The sequence below is a fragment of the Ischnura elegans genome, chromosome 5, assembly GCF_921293095.1.
Source record: "Ischnura elegans chromosome 5, ioIscEleg1.1, whole genome shotgun sequence".
Lineage (NCBI taxonomy): Eukaryota > Metazoa > Arthropoda > Insecta > Odonata > Coenagrionidae > Ischnura > Ischnura elegans.
This window is the reverse complement of record NC_060250.1, coordinates 32,975,938-32,990,025: the sequence shown is the minus strand read 5'-3', so window position 1 is coordinate 32,990,025 and position 14,088 is coordinate 32,975,938. Positions and strand designations below refer to the sequence as shown.

At 38.1% G+C, this 14,088-nt stretch overlaps 1 protein-coding gene across 2 annotated transcripts; it reads right to left on the bottom strand.

Annotated features, from left to right (window-relative positions):
- Positions 1 to 630: 630 nt before the first annotated feature.
- Positions 631 to 13,596, bottom strand: LOC124158683 (probable cytosolic iron-sulfur protein assembly protein Ciao1). Of its 2 annotated transcripts, XM_046533914.1 has the most exons (8): positions 13,337 to 13,596; positions 8,692 to 8,854; positions 8,214 to 8,498; positions 7,344 to 7,452; positions 5,531 to 5,708; positions 4,896 to 5,031; positions 4,665 to 4,803; positions 631 to 1,049 (listed from the first exon to the last, which is right to left on the bottom strand). In XM_046533914.1, the coding sequence occupies exons 2-8, from the start codon at positions 8,842 to 8,844 to the stop codon at positions 775 to 777; spliced, it is 1,275 nt and encodes a 424-aa protein (XP_046389870.1). In that variant the 5' UTR covers positions 8,845 to 8,854; positions 13,337 to 13,596; the 3' UTR covers positions 631 to 774. The 2 variants fall into 2 exon arrangements, with proteins under 2 accessions (XP_046389870.1, XP_046389871.1); XM_046533915.1 differs by lacking the exons at positions 631 to 1,049; positions 4,665 to 4,803; positions 4,896 to 5,031; ... (2 more) ...; positions 8,214 to 8,498; positions 8,692 to 8,854 and adding an exon at positions 10,936 to 12,918 and having other exon boundaries at positions 13,337 to 13,591.
- Between the last annotated feature and the right edge of the window lie 492 nt (positions 13,597 to 14,088).

The following is a 14,088-nucleotide window of genomic DNA, read 5'->3' as shown; positions in this document are numbered from 1 at the left end:
GCTAGCAATTACAGAGGTTAAGGAGTCTTCATGAAAGTCTTCCGGCGGTAAAACCCTCGCTATGGCGAGAGCCAGCACCGAAAGGGTCTCGTAAAAACGAATTCTTTAACACGCTTATTATAGGGTCAATTGACGGTGCATCGGCTATCTCTCGTAATAGCGGGGGTGTCGCTATAGCCCGTACTCGCTTTAACGAGGTTCCACTGTAGTTCTTTGTACCATATACAGTTATTTGCTCAGCCTGACCGCTGTCAGCTTAATGATACAGACCATGAACACCATGCATCATCATGATGCAATATCATCAATTACATCAAGGCAGACTCTTCCCACTCAAATCAGAATCTCAAGTACGGACATATCCCCAGCTACAACTCCCATCATATATACAATCTCACTAATACTACTCTGCACAAAGTTTGCATTAGCCATCAGGCCACCATAACTGAGTATTGGATGAAGTTTTCAATGCACATCAAATGAAAGAAATCATATTTACCTCTTTGATTCTTCATAGATGTGCAATAATACTCGAGCAGCTCTTCTCTTAAGACATTTTCAAAATATTCCAAACAGAATTCTTATAGTTATGCGCAGGATCTCCTCAATCCTATCAAATATAGGAAGTAATTACACTGATTAAATTCAATTTTAATGCAATAAATTCATATAGGAATATATATAGGCTGAAAAATTTGTAAAAGCACCACAAATAACAAAAATGCTATTAATAATCACCACATAGGAAAAAAAAGCATTTCTTCAATCTTCAATTCAAAGGACATGCAAAGGCTCTTTGTCATGAGTGGACATCACCACTTCAATCAATCCATCAAAGAGGTTGTCCAAGACTTTGTCTTCAACCAGATGGTGAAGAAAACCTCTCTCGGTGTTTGAGTGGTCACAGAGTATTACATGGGACCCCCTGTGGACTGCTTCGAGGATGTCATGATGTCCCATTTCACCCGTAAGCAACACATCTGCATCTACACCAGCAAGAACAGATGCACCAGACCCCGCACACAGTGCCACAGAGCGGACGAGTGAACCTGTGGTGGGGAATAACATTTATGAGTGAGACATAAAAGCAGGAGCAATCTTAAACACTTTACGTGGGGTGACCATAGTCATGAGCCATAATTTGTTGACAATAACTAATGAGAAGGGAGTGACTGTATTTGTGTATGTACTATATAAATAATAATTAGTCCCCACAGGCTAAGAGATAAGGAAATTTTTCTCCACAGCGGGTAATTCCATGCCCCCATTGTTGACTTTTTCATCGATAATCCCAGTGAATAAATTGCAATTTTAGATTCCATTTTTTTCATGGTCACTTGTAGATAGATTTTGCATGACAGTATAGATTGAATGAAATCAGTTTCACCTTAAAGCAGGATTGCTTTCACGGATATAACCACTGGCAGATTCAGGGGGTCGGAGTTAACTACAACCATACCCCTCCACACAATTTGATCAAAAAATTTTTATTTTTATTAGTTTTATAGTTTTTGTATCCTTGTAAACGAGTAAGGGAGTGCGTATGCAAATACATTGCTACAGTGCCATAAGTAAGAGAAATTTGAGTGGTATATATCGCAGAGCATAGCACTCCCTGCAAAATATTTTACACAGAGATCACCCCCTCTCTCCCGGAAGAGGTATTCTATACTCCCTGTGGCGCCGTGACAGTGGAGCCTGGGGCCTGAGGGTGCCGGAGCCCCCTCAAAAATTCGTCATGGGTGTGAGGAAAAAGTGTGTCAGGCTTGTGGATTTTCCCCGGAGTGTCCAGATATCGAGATTAGAGTTATCAGGGTTCTAATGTTGATCATATAACTCTTCTAAAATGCTTAAAAAACTTAAAACTCACTACTTAAAAAATTTTCTGGGGCAAGATCCCCGGTTTGGGCCCCCTGTCCCAGGACCCATGTCATGACCCTGCCCCAAATTTGATGCTGAATCCATCCCTTGATCTAACATCCATAAAAACCTCTACCAACATTGATTTTTATCACGCACATCATGAAAATGAATCATGAAACTGATGGACATGATTGGAGGCCAATTGGTAATGTTCTTCAATGTTCAAGGTACAAGTATACCTCACTTAACAATAAAAATTTGATCCCAAAAAGCGTCGTGTTAAGTAATAGGTGTATATCAGGCATTATAATCACACACGTAGTGTACCATAGGCTGACATATCTATGGCCTATTTCACATCAATGGGCATCGATAAAGTTGATACGGCACAGTAATCAAAAATCCAAGTAGTTATTATCTTGCCTACAGCCAATTACTACATTACCAATACATCAAGGGAAATTCTTTGCTTTTCCTAAACTTAAAAATTAGTGACAAGAGAGTTTTGGCAAGTTCCTTAGTTGAGGTAAAGCAGGAATATTGCACGCATATATATATATGGCAATGTTGATACCAAGTCGTGTTATAATAAAACCACGTTAAGCAAATTTGTACAAAATAACATCAGTCAAATAAGATTGAAGGTCATACAAAGTTGAGGATTTTTATGAATTAATTCGATGGCAAGCATGGGCAGATATTTTTACTGAAACTAGTCGCAGGAGAATTTGTGCCCAAATTCTGCCAACATCTTGGAATAAAAAAATGCAGTACATATTTCACATCTTCTAACTGCATTATATTTGTAATTAATTGAGCAATCAATTTAGAATTACAGCAGAGGCTATAAGAGCTAGCCAACTAGCATTTACTAACTATCAATTAGCCAATTCTCATTCATTTGCAAATATGTAGATATTTGCAAATGAAATGAGATGTAAAAGATGAGCTCTGTGAAGGACAATTTTTGGATAACACAAAGTGTACCTAGCCAGATATCAACATAATTCTATAAATTGCTAATATTTAACTACACAAATGAAACTTTCACAGAAAACAATAAATGAAGTACATATGTAGTTGGTAATATGTAATAATAATAATTTTAGCATGGCACATAGGTACACAGCACTACGTATTTATCTTCTTACCCCCCCCCCCCCCCCCTGTAAAAAGTTCTGTATTTTAGAATACCTGGTTCCACGTGGGACACACACAACTTTCATACAGGGAAACTGAAAATTTTGGGCTTGGAACAGCCAATACATGATGAAAAAGGTCCAATTTTAGGTGATTAGCAACATATTGCTAGTGCAACATAATTTTTATTAGTATACGTAACATAAAAATATGCCTTAAACAATGTATCCAAAATTCTTAAACCTGAATCACCTAATCATTTCTTCTGTCCCTCAGAATGATAGCTCCAGTGACCATAGGTTTTCAGAGACCAAACGAGTGATTGCTCTACCCATCATTTTCTGTACTAAATTTTCATTCTCACTGTCCCTTTTTCCATCACTAATTCCATCACCTTCAGTATTCACGACTGTGGTTCAATCAAAAGCCAAGCATGGCATTACAACCGCTATTGGCGGCAATGCATTCTGTTGGGCCGAAGGACGGTACCAGTGATGGTTTCAATGATGGAAAAAGGACATGCCAAGTGATGGAAAAAGGGATGGGACTACAATCCCTTGAGCCGTCGTGGAAAATGATCGAGTGAAACAGTCATTTTTTCCGCCATCATTGAAACAATCGCTGGAGCTGTCCCTTGAAAGGGTGGAAAAAAGTGACCGTATGATTCAGGCTTTATCCCTAGCAGACAGCAGGACTGGCATTATTACATTCTGGTTCATTCACAATTTTACCATCCTCCCCGTGAGTATGTTTAAGCAGTCAAAGCGAGGATGCAAGTACTAGCTGATTCTAATAATTGGAATGGACGAAAATTCCCATAAAATATGTACAGTAGATTCCGTTTAATGGGTCCACCAGTTACTTGGGGCAGATCTTGAAGAACAGAACCCAATAGAGGAATATCCCAGAGTATTCTCCGCTTGATTGGGACAGCATGCCACTTTATTGGGCCATGAGTCGGCGACATAGACTCTATACTCGCGACGAAATTAAAATTTTTTTGTTTCAAGAGTACTATTTTTTTTCCTCCTTTGATTTACTCTTATTTTTCACAAATGATCCCATTCTTTCCCTATTTTGAAAGCTCTTCTTGTTATACTATCCGCAAGAGGATAGGACTTTTCTTTAATAGGACTTACAATTAGTAAAAGACATTCATTCAGCGTCGCCCAAGGCTATGAAAAATATTGACTAAATTGTCAGAAATCAACTAAACTCGCTGATTTATTAATCAAATTAATAGTTTAATAAACATATGTTGTATTATAAACATTCTTCAGTCTTGTTTCTATCATTGCCACGTTTGTTTATGCCCATATACAGGATAGTGCGCCTAATTGGGGCAGCCACTTAATTGGGGCAAAGAGCACAAGTCCCGATATGTCCCAATTGACCGGAATCTACTGTATATAAATTTCCATTACTTTTCCAACTCCATTTTTTGGAAATCAACTCCCTCCCTAAACATGTAAAAGAGCTTTGTTCCTACATTCTATCATTCTTTAACAAATCGAACCTTTCATTTGCCTTTCTTTTCTTTATACTCCTCAAGTTCTAAAATCTTTGCCTTTCCTTTTCTTTGTATACATCGAGGCTGGAGCAGCCGGCAGTTTGTCAAGGGTCATTGTAGTTTAAGTAAAACCATAACATGTAGTACTAACCAAGACTGTGATTTTTGGCAACAGCCAGGCGCACATGGTGAAGATGGAGGTGACTTTTGACAGCATCCACAACTTCTTTCAGCGTCAACTGCTCTTTCAAAGTGCACAATCTTCCTTCTCCAAAATCTGGCAGAGGTATCTAAAAGAAATGAATGCCTAAGTATAATTCAAAAAGATACAACAGCACACTATTATACTTTCAATTGACTTGTTAGAGACAATCAGACTTACCTGTGTCAGCTTGTTTATCCGAAACTGTAAATGCAGAGGTTTCATAGGCCATGAATTGACACATTTCACCAAACGACTAACATGTTCTTCATCGCACACAAATGTAATAACTTTAGTTCCATCTGATGCATCCCTCCTACATAAAAAATACAATTAAAATATTGAGAAAGATAAAATCAAAATGCAAAAGACAAACTTAACCATTGATTGCATTAAATACCACCTGGAGCAATTACAAAGCTAATTAGATGCTGGGCTCTAAACACCATGTAGTTTAAATCAACTCTATTTTTATGACTATTGCTGCTTGAAGCCAAATACAAAAGGAAAAAATTCAAATTTCAATGAATGAAGGGCGACCACTACTGACTAATTTTCAAAATTTAATCAAAAGTACATAAACACATATCCAGCACATTTAATAGTGTGAAGAAAAATACCTTATATAGGAATCTTTAATAAATTCAACCACAGATTTTATAGGACATTAAAATTAAGATTATGCTTAATTCATCGTGGACTACTTATCACCAATGAAGACAAAAATAATACCCTCATCCAAATAAAAACAATCTACAACAATGAAATCAAAGTCAAGACCAAACAGTCAAAAATTATGAAACAAAAGAACTCACAAGTCATGAATCTGAGTTCCCATTTCCTCTGCGCACTCAGTAAGGAGTTCAATGAAGCTCCCCAACTGCTCATCCGTATTGGGAACTACAATGTCCACGTGGTGAGTTAATTTAGCTTCCTCAGGATTGGGTTGAGTCCAAGTCTTGCTAACAACCAGAGGCACCACTTTTTCTGTAACTACAAAAAGGTAGAAAATGAATCCAATGTCGCATTCCACTTAAGTTGTGAAAGGGGGAATAATAATTTAGCTTTAACCCTTTCGCGCCAAATACCGCACCTGTGCGGCGAGGATTTTCTTCCATAAACAACGAATGCCACACCTGTGCGGCGTGAATTTTCCTTCCCTAACCAACGAATGTCGCGCCTGTGCAGCACAGGTCGAAAAAAGTGACCGTGGCGGACACAATAGACCCACGGTTGCGGTCGCCCTTCGAGATCCGCCTTAGTGCGATCCCAGTCCCTTCTTCAGCCGCTCAGGTCGACCCTTTCCTATCCTCTCCATGTGGTCAACTACTGTTATTTGCAGTGTGTTTTCCAAAAAAATATTTGTTGTTTACTTTTGAAATCCAATGCTATAAATGAATTCTCCTTTCTTTGCTGACCACATGGAAATTTCAAACAAAATTCTAACGTTAATATCAATGGAGTTACAGATAAACTTGTAAATATACTAAATCCGTCTATATCAACGTTAGAACTTCATTTAAAATTTCTGCACGCACAGAAAAAAACACACAATTCATTTTGAATGTAAAAAAATTGATGCGAGCAACGAATATTTGCATATATTTTGCATTAATATTTTAGCCAGTTGACCGCGGACTCGTGCTAGGAAGGGGCTTTTAATCTTTCTTGGATCTGGGACAGAGGCCAAGGAAGGGATCGGCGCCCCGCTGAGTTGGGTCCAAAAATGGTTAGGGAGGGAACCACTGCCCACAGTCGACTAGAAAAAGCTTCGTACAGGGGAGTAAAGAAAGCTTTCAAGAGACTCGTATTGAGGAAGAATTTCCCTCAACGAAGGTCCGGCGCGAAAGGGTTAAAATAAAAATGTACAGATCATTGTTGAATATAAAAATCCATCTTCACAGCAAACATTTTCTTATAAAAATATGCAATGAAGTTAGAGATAAATTATCTAAAAATTCGCTAATTTGTTGCACAATGCTCCATCACATGGAAAATAAGCAAGCAAATATGTCTGAATATACGCCCCCCTTTTTTTCCAAAAATGCCCGTGATAAAAGTTAAGGGGGGGACTATATTCAAACCCATTTTTTTAATTTGTTCCTGAAACTTAAGCCTCAAAATTAGGGGGGGGGGGACTATATTCGGAAGAATACGGTATTAGCATCTATATTGACAACAATTAAATTTGGATGTAAAGAATTAGCCACAATTGCATATCCTTTAACCCCATATCCCACCTGTATCACAGAAAAGGTTGATGCAGGCCAATAAAAATAATTCAGTCAAACACATTTGCTGTGGCATAACCCAACGGAGGGACACACCAGACTTCCTCCTCACAAGACAACGAATTTACTGTTTTTCTTTATTTTGAAGCTGCCATCATTTAGCAAAATGAGAAGTTAGAGGTATAAAACTTAGAGCCTTTTCATTACACATGGTAATCTATGAGCTATGCATGACCCACCAGTGGTTGCCACCGAGCAGAAAAAAATACCCATGACCCACCAGTGTGTTCTGCCTCAGCCTGAACCTGGTAATCAAAATTCAACTTTCCCAGCCAATGTATCAAACAAATAAAATTCATGTGATATGGGTGAATAAGGGTGACAGATGGTAACTTACCAAAAGCAGAAGCCAGCCAATCATTAACGCCTCCTGCTACTGCATCCCATGCTGTATGAGGAGAATACACAGCAATTCTATTTTCAATGCAGGTAGTAATGACTCTCTCCTAAAAATAATGGAGAAGAAATTTGAGGCTTAACCATACTAGTCAACAGCCATCACTACTGAATGAGGGACATGGCATATTTGCACCTCCAACAAGGCTGACCAGAGTGACTAGGAATGTGCTTTAGGGAGGGTGAGGAGGGCCCCTGGGGGGACCCTCGACCCCGGGCAACGGGAAAATTTTTGAAAAATTACATGACCAGAAATACATTTTATATCATTTTGGCACTTAATATTTAACTTTCAGCAGATGCAATTACTACATTTCAAAACTAGACAACAATTTTAAATATTTTTTTAATTTCTCATTGGTTTTGGGAGGATGTATCCCCCTCATTCCCTCCAAATTCCCCCTTCCCAGTAGTTATGTACTGTTGCTGACAGTAAAAGGGTAGATTCTTCATTTTTACACACATTTCATGACTTCCCATACACAACTAAATTCCCTGACCCTATAGATTTTCCAGAAGAGTGGCCACTCTGTACAAGACAAGGCTGGATTCTGAATGACTTTTGATTAGCTTTGAGGAAATTAAATTAGATTAAATGTAGTAACCAATGTTAATGTAGTAACCAATGTTAATGTAGTAACCAATGTTAATGTAGTAACCAATGTTAATGTAGTAACCAATATTAATGTAGTAACCAATGTTAATGTAGTAACCAATGTTAATGTAGTAACCAATGTTAATGTAGTAACCAATGTTAATGTAGTAACCAATGTTAATGTAGTAACCAATGTTAATGTAGTAACCAACCAACCTTCCATGTTCGATTGGTGAGGCTCTTCAGGGGTCGAAATATTGGAGGGTGATAAGACAAGATCATTCCAAATGGACCCCTTTCCACAGCCTCACCCACAACAGCTTCAGTCAAGTCATTGGTCAGGAGGATACGGCTCACTATATGGGAATCTCCACTTGGTTCAACCTGCAGTCCAACCTTATCCCAAGAGCCAGCTAGATGGAGAGGAGCCCAGGATTCCAGCTTCTTCACCACTTCACGAATTGGTAGACCCTCTCTACCATCATCAGTTGAACAAAATTTCTGTACAAGCATACAAATATGAAAAGGCATTAACACATAACAAATACTAAAAAGGCATTAACACAAACGCATAGCAAAGGAAGTCATATATCCATTGAGTACTGAGTAAAATGCCATCCATTGGCATTGAAAAATAAATTTCATTGGCTATTGACATAATAATTGCTATGACATAAAACATAAGTATACCAACCTTCATGATTTCAAATTCCATCGTCATTTTTGAAGGTAGCCTCCTTAAAAGCAAAGAAGCAATTTGAGGATATCTGATCAATGGAGCAGTCAAATTCGCAAGACTTGATGTTCTGGTTAAGGCCTTTGTCAATGCAGCAACTGCAACTATCATCAGAAATTTTCTGAAAAAGATATTTTCATGTACGTCTTTACCTTCAGGTATTTTGTAACTTCAAATAGTTTTCAACAAATTTTTTCAGAAGCTCAAATATTATGTGCCATTGATTATCAAAAACAGTGGTAAAATTGAATATACAGTGTAAAAATTTTTATTTGAACATAACTTGATCCTGATAAATGAGTTTCCTCTTAAGAAATAACAAAGTGAAAATTTAAGCTAATGATTCCACATCGAACTTTAAATCTGCATAGTTAAAATGTCTTCCTTCAATGAAAATTGTGATACTTTCTCTAAAATGATATCATTTTTGTGGACTTCTTCTAAATAATATTTAGATTGGAAAATACAGACTTAATGATTGCGAAGTATGCTTGGTGTTCTTTCACTTGAAATTTCTATCTCCAACAGCCAACAATCTGCAGCTTACACTCTTATTTGTACTTTCCACCTACAGTACCACAGCACACACCTTAAGTTGTACTCTCAGCTCCTTTTACAATCCAGGGTTGTCTATCATGGGAAAATAAGTTTCCCAAAGCTTTGTTGTAGGAATTAAATATTAACATAATCTTCTTTTTCAGGGTAATTTTCATGATTCTTAGTTCCATGTTCTCCATGAATACAATTACCTCTTACTTAGCCAAAAGTCTTTCCATCGTGAGGATTGATAAATGTCAAAAACTGCAAGCTTAATTAGTTGCGTGCAGCAATATTTATCATATTTTCTTTTAAGGAAATTACTCCCTATTCTTTTTGTAAATTATACCCTTGAATGTTCACTACTTTGTGACTTGTGGTGAGGCAAAATCTTCTAGGACAAGGAATGCCTCCAGTTAAACAGATTGCTTTGACAGAATATGAATTTCTTTTATGATAGTTTAATCAATTGGTTTGTTAATTCTACACGCGTTTAAAATGAATGAGGTATTTAAGTGAAGTTTAATACAGTAGAATATTCATTATCCACTGCTTAATTAACAATTCATTGGATTACTCATTGTATACTTCTCTAGCCAGTCCCACAAACACTCAGCAATACTCCATTTCCTAGTCTCCTCTTACCTCCTTTATATACCCTTCCCCACCTCAAAACTACTTTTCCTCAGTAATGGATGCAAAAGAAGCAGACAGTGTGAAACAGAAAGCAAACGAAAAATTGCCAAGAAAATTATGGTGAATGGATTACCTTTCCCTTCCGATAAACTGCTAAGGTTTTCCCCTCCATTAGAATGTATAATCAAAGTTTGTATTCCATTTCACAAGAGAGTCACCGGTTATGACCCAATAATCCACAAGACAGAGAAAAGGGCATATTTGTACCTAAATAGGTTTAAGCACTCATCATCACTTTGGAAGACCCCAGTTTGAGCCCAGGCTTAAGTGAATGATTTTTCTGCCACGGAATTCGCCCACTGTCAAATAAATATATGGGTGGCTTCCCACTCCTGTCTTTCCAACTATTATTTCTTATATCACAGATTGATTGATATAGTGACACCAACATGGATAATAATTTTTTTTTAAGTAGAGAAATACTATAGAATGGCAGACTACACCACACGACACAAACACCTAAAATAGTGGCCATGGCAATGACATGAAATTCAATGATATTCTTGTAATAAATTTTTTCAGCCTAGAGACAGAAATTTAATACAGAAACATTTTTTTAAATCTCAAACTGTGACCAAAATACATAAAAATGTGTTATACATAGTTTGTATATACACTCCACCACTCCTCCAAAAGTGTGACGGGGCAATACCAGCTAAGAGTTACCAGTCAGGGTTATAACAACCCTGCTAATGCCCTCATAGAGTGTAACAGATCCTTTTTATTTATTTGAAATTATCAACCAGAAGAGAGGACACCACCAAGGATTCTACCACAAATGTCGACAAGATTGTCTGGCTCTTTGGATAGTTTAGGACAGACTTTTAATGAACACAAGCTTTGAGTTGTTCCTAAGACTACCAATTATCAGGATTCAAAGCAACTAAGGAACACTGATGCTTTTATTTGCAATAACAATATCTATATTAAGGAGGCGAAATTCTTCAGGAGACCAAAAGAAAGACTACATACATTAAAACGAAATTGTAATAATTTTATTTCTTTGGTAAAGCATAGTAGGAGTAAATGACCAACTTTCATGACAAAGTTTGTACAATTGCATTAGCAAAGGAGTTAAAAGAAAGCATACATGAAAATTACCTCAAGAAAGACAGCATAAAACATATAGATGCACTTAACCTTCACAACAAACAAGAACTAAGTGTGATGAATAGGCTTCAGGTGCTCAAAATATAGGTTAGAATGTTAATGGAGAAGGTGAGATGGATAAGGAGGGTGACAAAAAACGAAGTTCTCCACAAGTTCTGCAATGAAAGGTAACTTGTACGATATATATGGAAGAGAAAGATAAGACTGTTGGAACAGGTATTGAGATTTGACTGGGTGAAGTCAATGACATTAGGAAGGAGGTAATGTAAGCATAAAAAGAAATATATATTTTGAAAGTATGAAAAAAATTTGTCTAGCAGAAGCTAGACATCATGTTGACAAATGAGCACAATTCTCATTCACAAACAGTCACGAAGAAATATAAGATACAAGTAGGTCAGACCAAAGTGGTGGTGTCTCTCAGCTGTGGTACTTTCATGATGAATCCAGTTTTTCACCTTCTAGTACCAAATTCACGTAGTCAAGCCACAAATCAAGTTTGAAGACACGTATCAAAGTGTCAATATCTAGCAATCTAAATATTTCAAAAGAATTGGGAACTAATTCATACATATTATGAAATTGAATGCTGGTTAGTAAAAATAATTATTTATTGGTTCAAAATCCTACAACTTTTCTTAAGTAACCCATTTAAATGCCAGAGAGGGGAAAATAAAGGAAATCAAAATAAAAACTGAACATAGAATATTTGCAATGCAAAAGTGGATCATTAATCAGAGTGAAACATCCAAATTTTCACTTCCCCATCATCACTTGCAGATGCCAATAACCCAGGCATTTTGGGATTCCAACAAACAGAATTTACATCCTGTAAGTGAGCTGATCGTTGAGTAGCCAAAATGTCAATAGAAGGTCCACTTAATTCCATTGAATCTCCTCCTTCAGCCTCTCCAAATACACGGATAGCATCATCACCACAAGCAGTAGCCATGTAGCCAGTACAGGGACACCAGGCTACATCGTACACAGGCCGGCCCCCATGATGACCAGATAAGGTGCAAATGCACTTCCACGCTGGATGGCCATCTGGTCCAGGGGCCACCCCTTCCTCATTATTCGGCCCAAATTCTTGCCATATTTTCACAGTGCCATCACCGCTACATGTGGCTAATCTAGTCCCTTTACTTGCTCTTTCAGACACATTGCTTTCCCAAGCTAAACCCCAAACTGTGGATGAGTGGGAGGAGAGAACAGCAACTTCGCCCCATTCACCATCAGAGGGATTCTCCATGTAAAGACGAACAGTGTCATCGTAGCTGGCAGAGGCCAGAAGCTCCCTTTCCGGATGCCAAGCCACTCTCTTCACATCCTGAGTATGCGAGTTAAGGACAGCGGCGCATTCAAACTCTCCATTCAGCTCTTCATTTTCACCATTCTCCACTTCCCAAATCCAAACAGAGCGGTCCCTACTACAGGTAGCTAGAAGACGGCCAGATCGAGCCCAAGAAACGCTTTTCACTTCGCTTTCATGGCCTTCCAAAGTTGCTACGCATTCAAAATCCGCTCCTCGACCTGTGTTTAGCTGCTGGCGCCGTTCCCAAATTGCAGTCGTCGAATCGAAGCTGGCTGAAGCCAATCGATGACCGCAGGGGGACCACGCAATTGCTCGTATGGTTCTCTGATGAGCATCGACCAACGTAGACCGGCAAGTCCAATTTCCCAATTTGTCCCCTTGACTAGAGGGTGAATTTGTCCATAGACGTATGGTTTTATCCTCACCACAGGAGGCTAATATGTCCCCTTGAGGATTCCATGCTACATTCCAAACCCTGCCCTGATGACCAGTGAGTGTCTGTAGTAATTCAAGCCTCCCCATAACTCCTGAAAAGGAGATCGAGGCTTAGGTAAATTATAAAATAAATCAGCATTACCCCTCTCTGGCCAAAAAAAAAAAAACAAGAAAAAAATTGCGTGCGGCATATCAATATCTGCGGCCATAACAAATATAGCTAATGACCTAACGATTGAACACTACTAATTATACGTCGAGTAACAATGAGAGGAAATGCGGATACCGAAATTTTCTGAATGTGGAATAATGTGACGATATTCCTTAAAAATCAAGAAAAGGAATGGTGTTCCGTGAAGCATAGTGATATACTGAATAATCCTTCCTACAATCACGAATTATAAACCCATACATGTATATATCATCAATAAAAATATTAATTAATCGAATACACATAATTACATCATACGTACACTGACAGATGATAACATTTGGTATATTTAAACTCACCAGATTTCAAAAATGGTAATTTATCCACACAACCATTGAACCCCGACGCCGATTCTAGCAGACGAATGGATTTGAAAAATGACCAGATTTTTCACACTATCTTCATCAAGGAATTCAATTCCAATGGATGATGCTTCTTAAAATTTTAATAAAACACCTTTCGTAAACTTCACCACCATTCGACGGAAACCCTTTCGCTAACCGTGGCTGCCGAGACAACTTTTATCACCGATTTCAGTGCGCCCGCGTTGTTCAGATTTCTATCGAAAATATTGGTCATATCGGTGATCGATCGTCGAACGACCGATTCTCTGGGGGGAAATATGAATTCCTTGTCAGTTATGTTTTTTCAGATAACATACATTTCTAGCCTCCGTATTTTCTTAAGTAATTATAAGAACAGTACTTGGAGAAAGTGACTACGATTTAAGCTCATATCATTGAAGAAATAAATGGAAAAGTTAGAATAAATACAGCCTAAACCAAAAGATGCCAAGAAGGCCACAGTTCAAGAACAGTGCAGCAGGTCCATAATCAAGTCTTGAGGAAGGAGTTGAGTGACCTAGGGAGAAGGTAGAGGGGGTTTCAATAGCTACTAACAGTGGCGTAACTAGGAAAATGCCTTGGGGGGATGAGATGGCCTGGGGTAGTGACTTCTCCCACCCCCACCCCCAGGCAAAATCTGGTAAAATTTTTGAAAAATGACATGCATGGAAATACCTTTTACATCATTTTGGCACTGATAATAGAAA

Excerpts from the sequence above, each read along its gene's own strand:
- LOC124158683 (XM_046533914.1), bottom strand. The coding sequence starts at position 8,844 with ATGATAGTTGCAGTTGCTGCATTGACAAAGGCCTTAACCAGAACATCA. Across the intron at positions 8,499-8,691 it reads TGGAATTTGAAATCATGAAG|AAATTTTGTTCAACTGATGA; the intron begins GTTGGTATACTT and ends ATGCTTGTACAG. Across the intron at positions 4,804-4,895 it reads GGATAAACAAGCTGACACAG|ATACCTCTGCCAGATTTTGG; the intron begins GTAAGTCTGATT and ends CATTTCTTTTAG.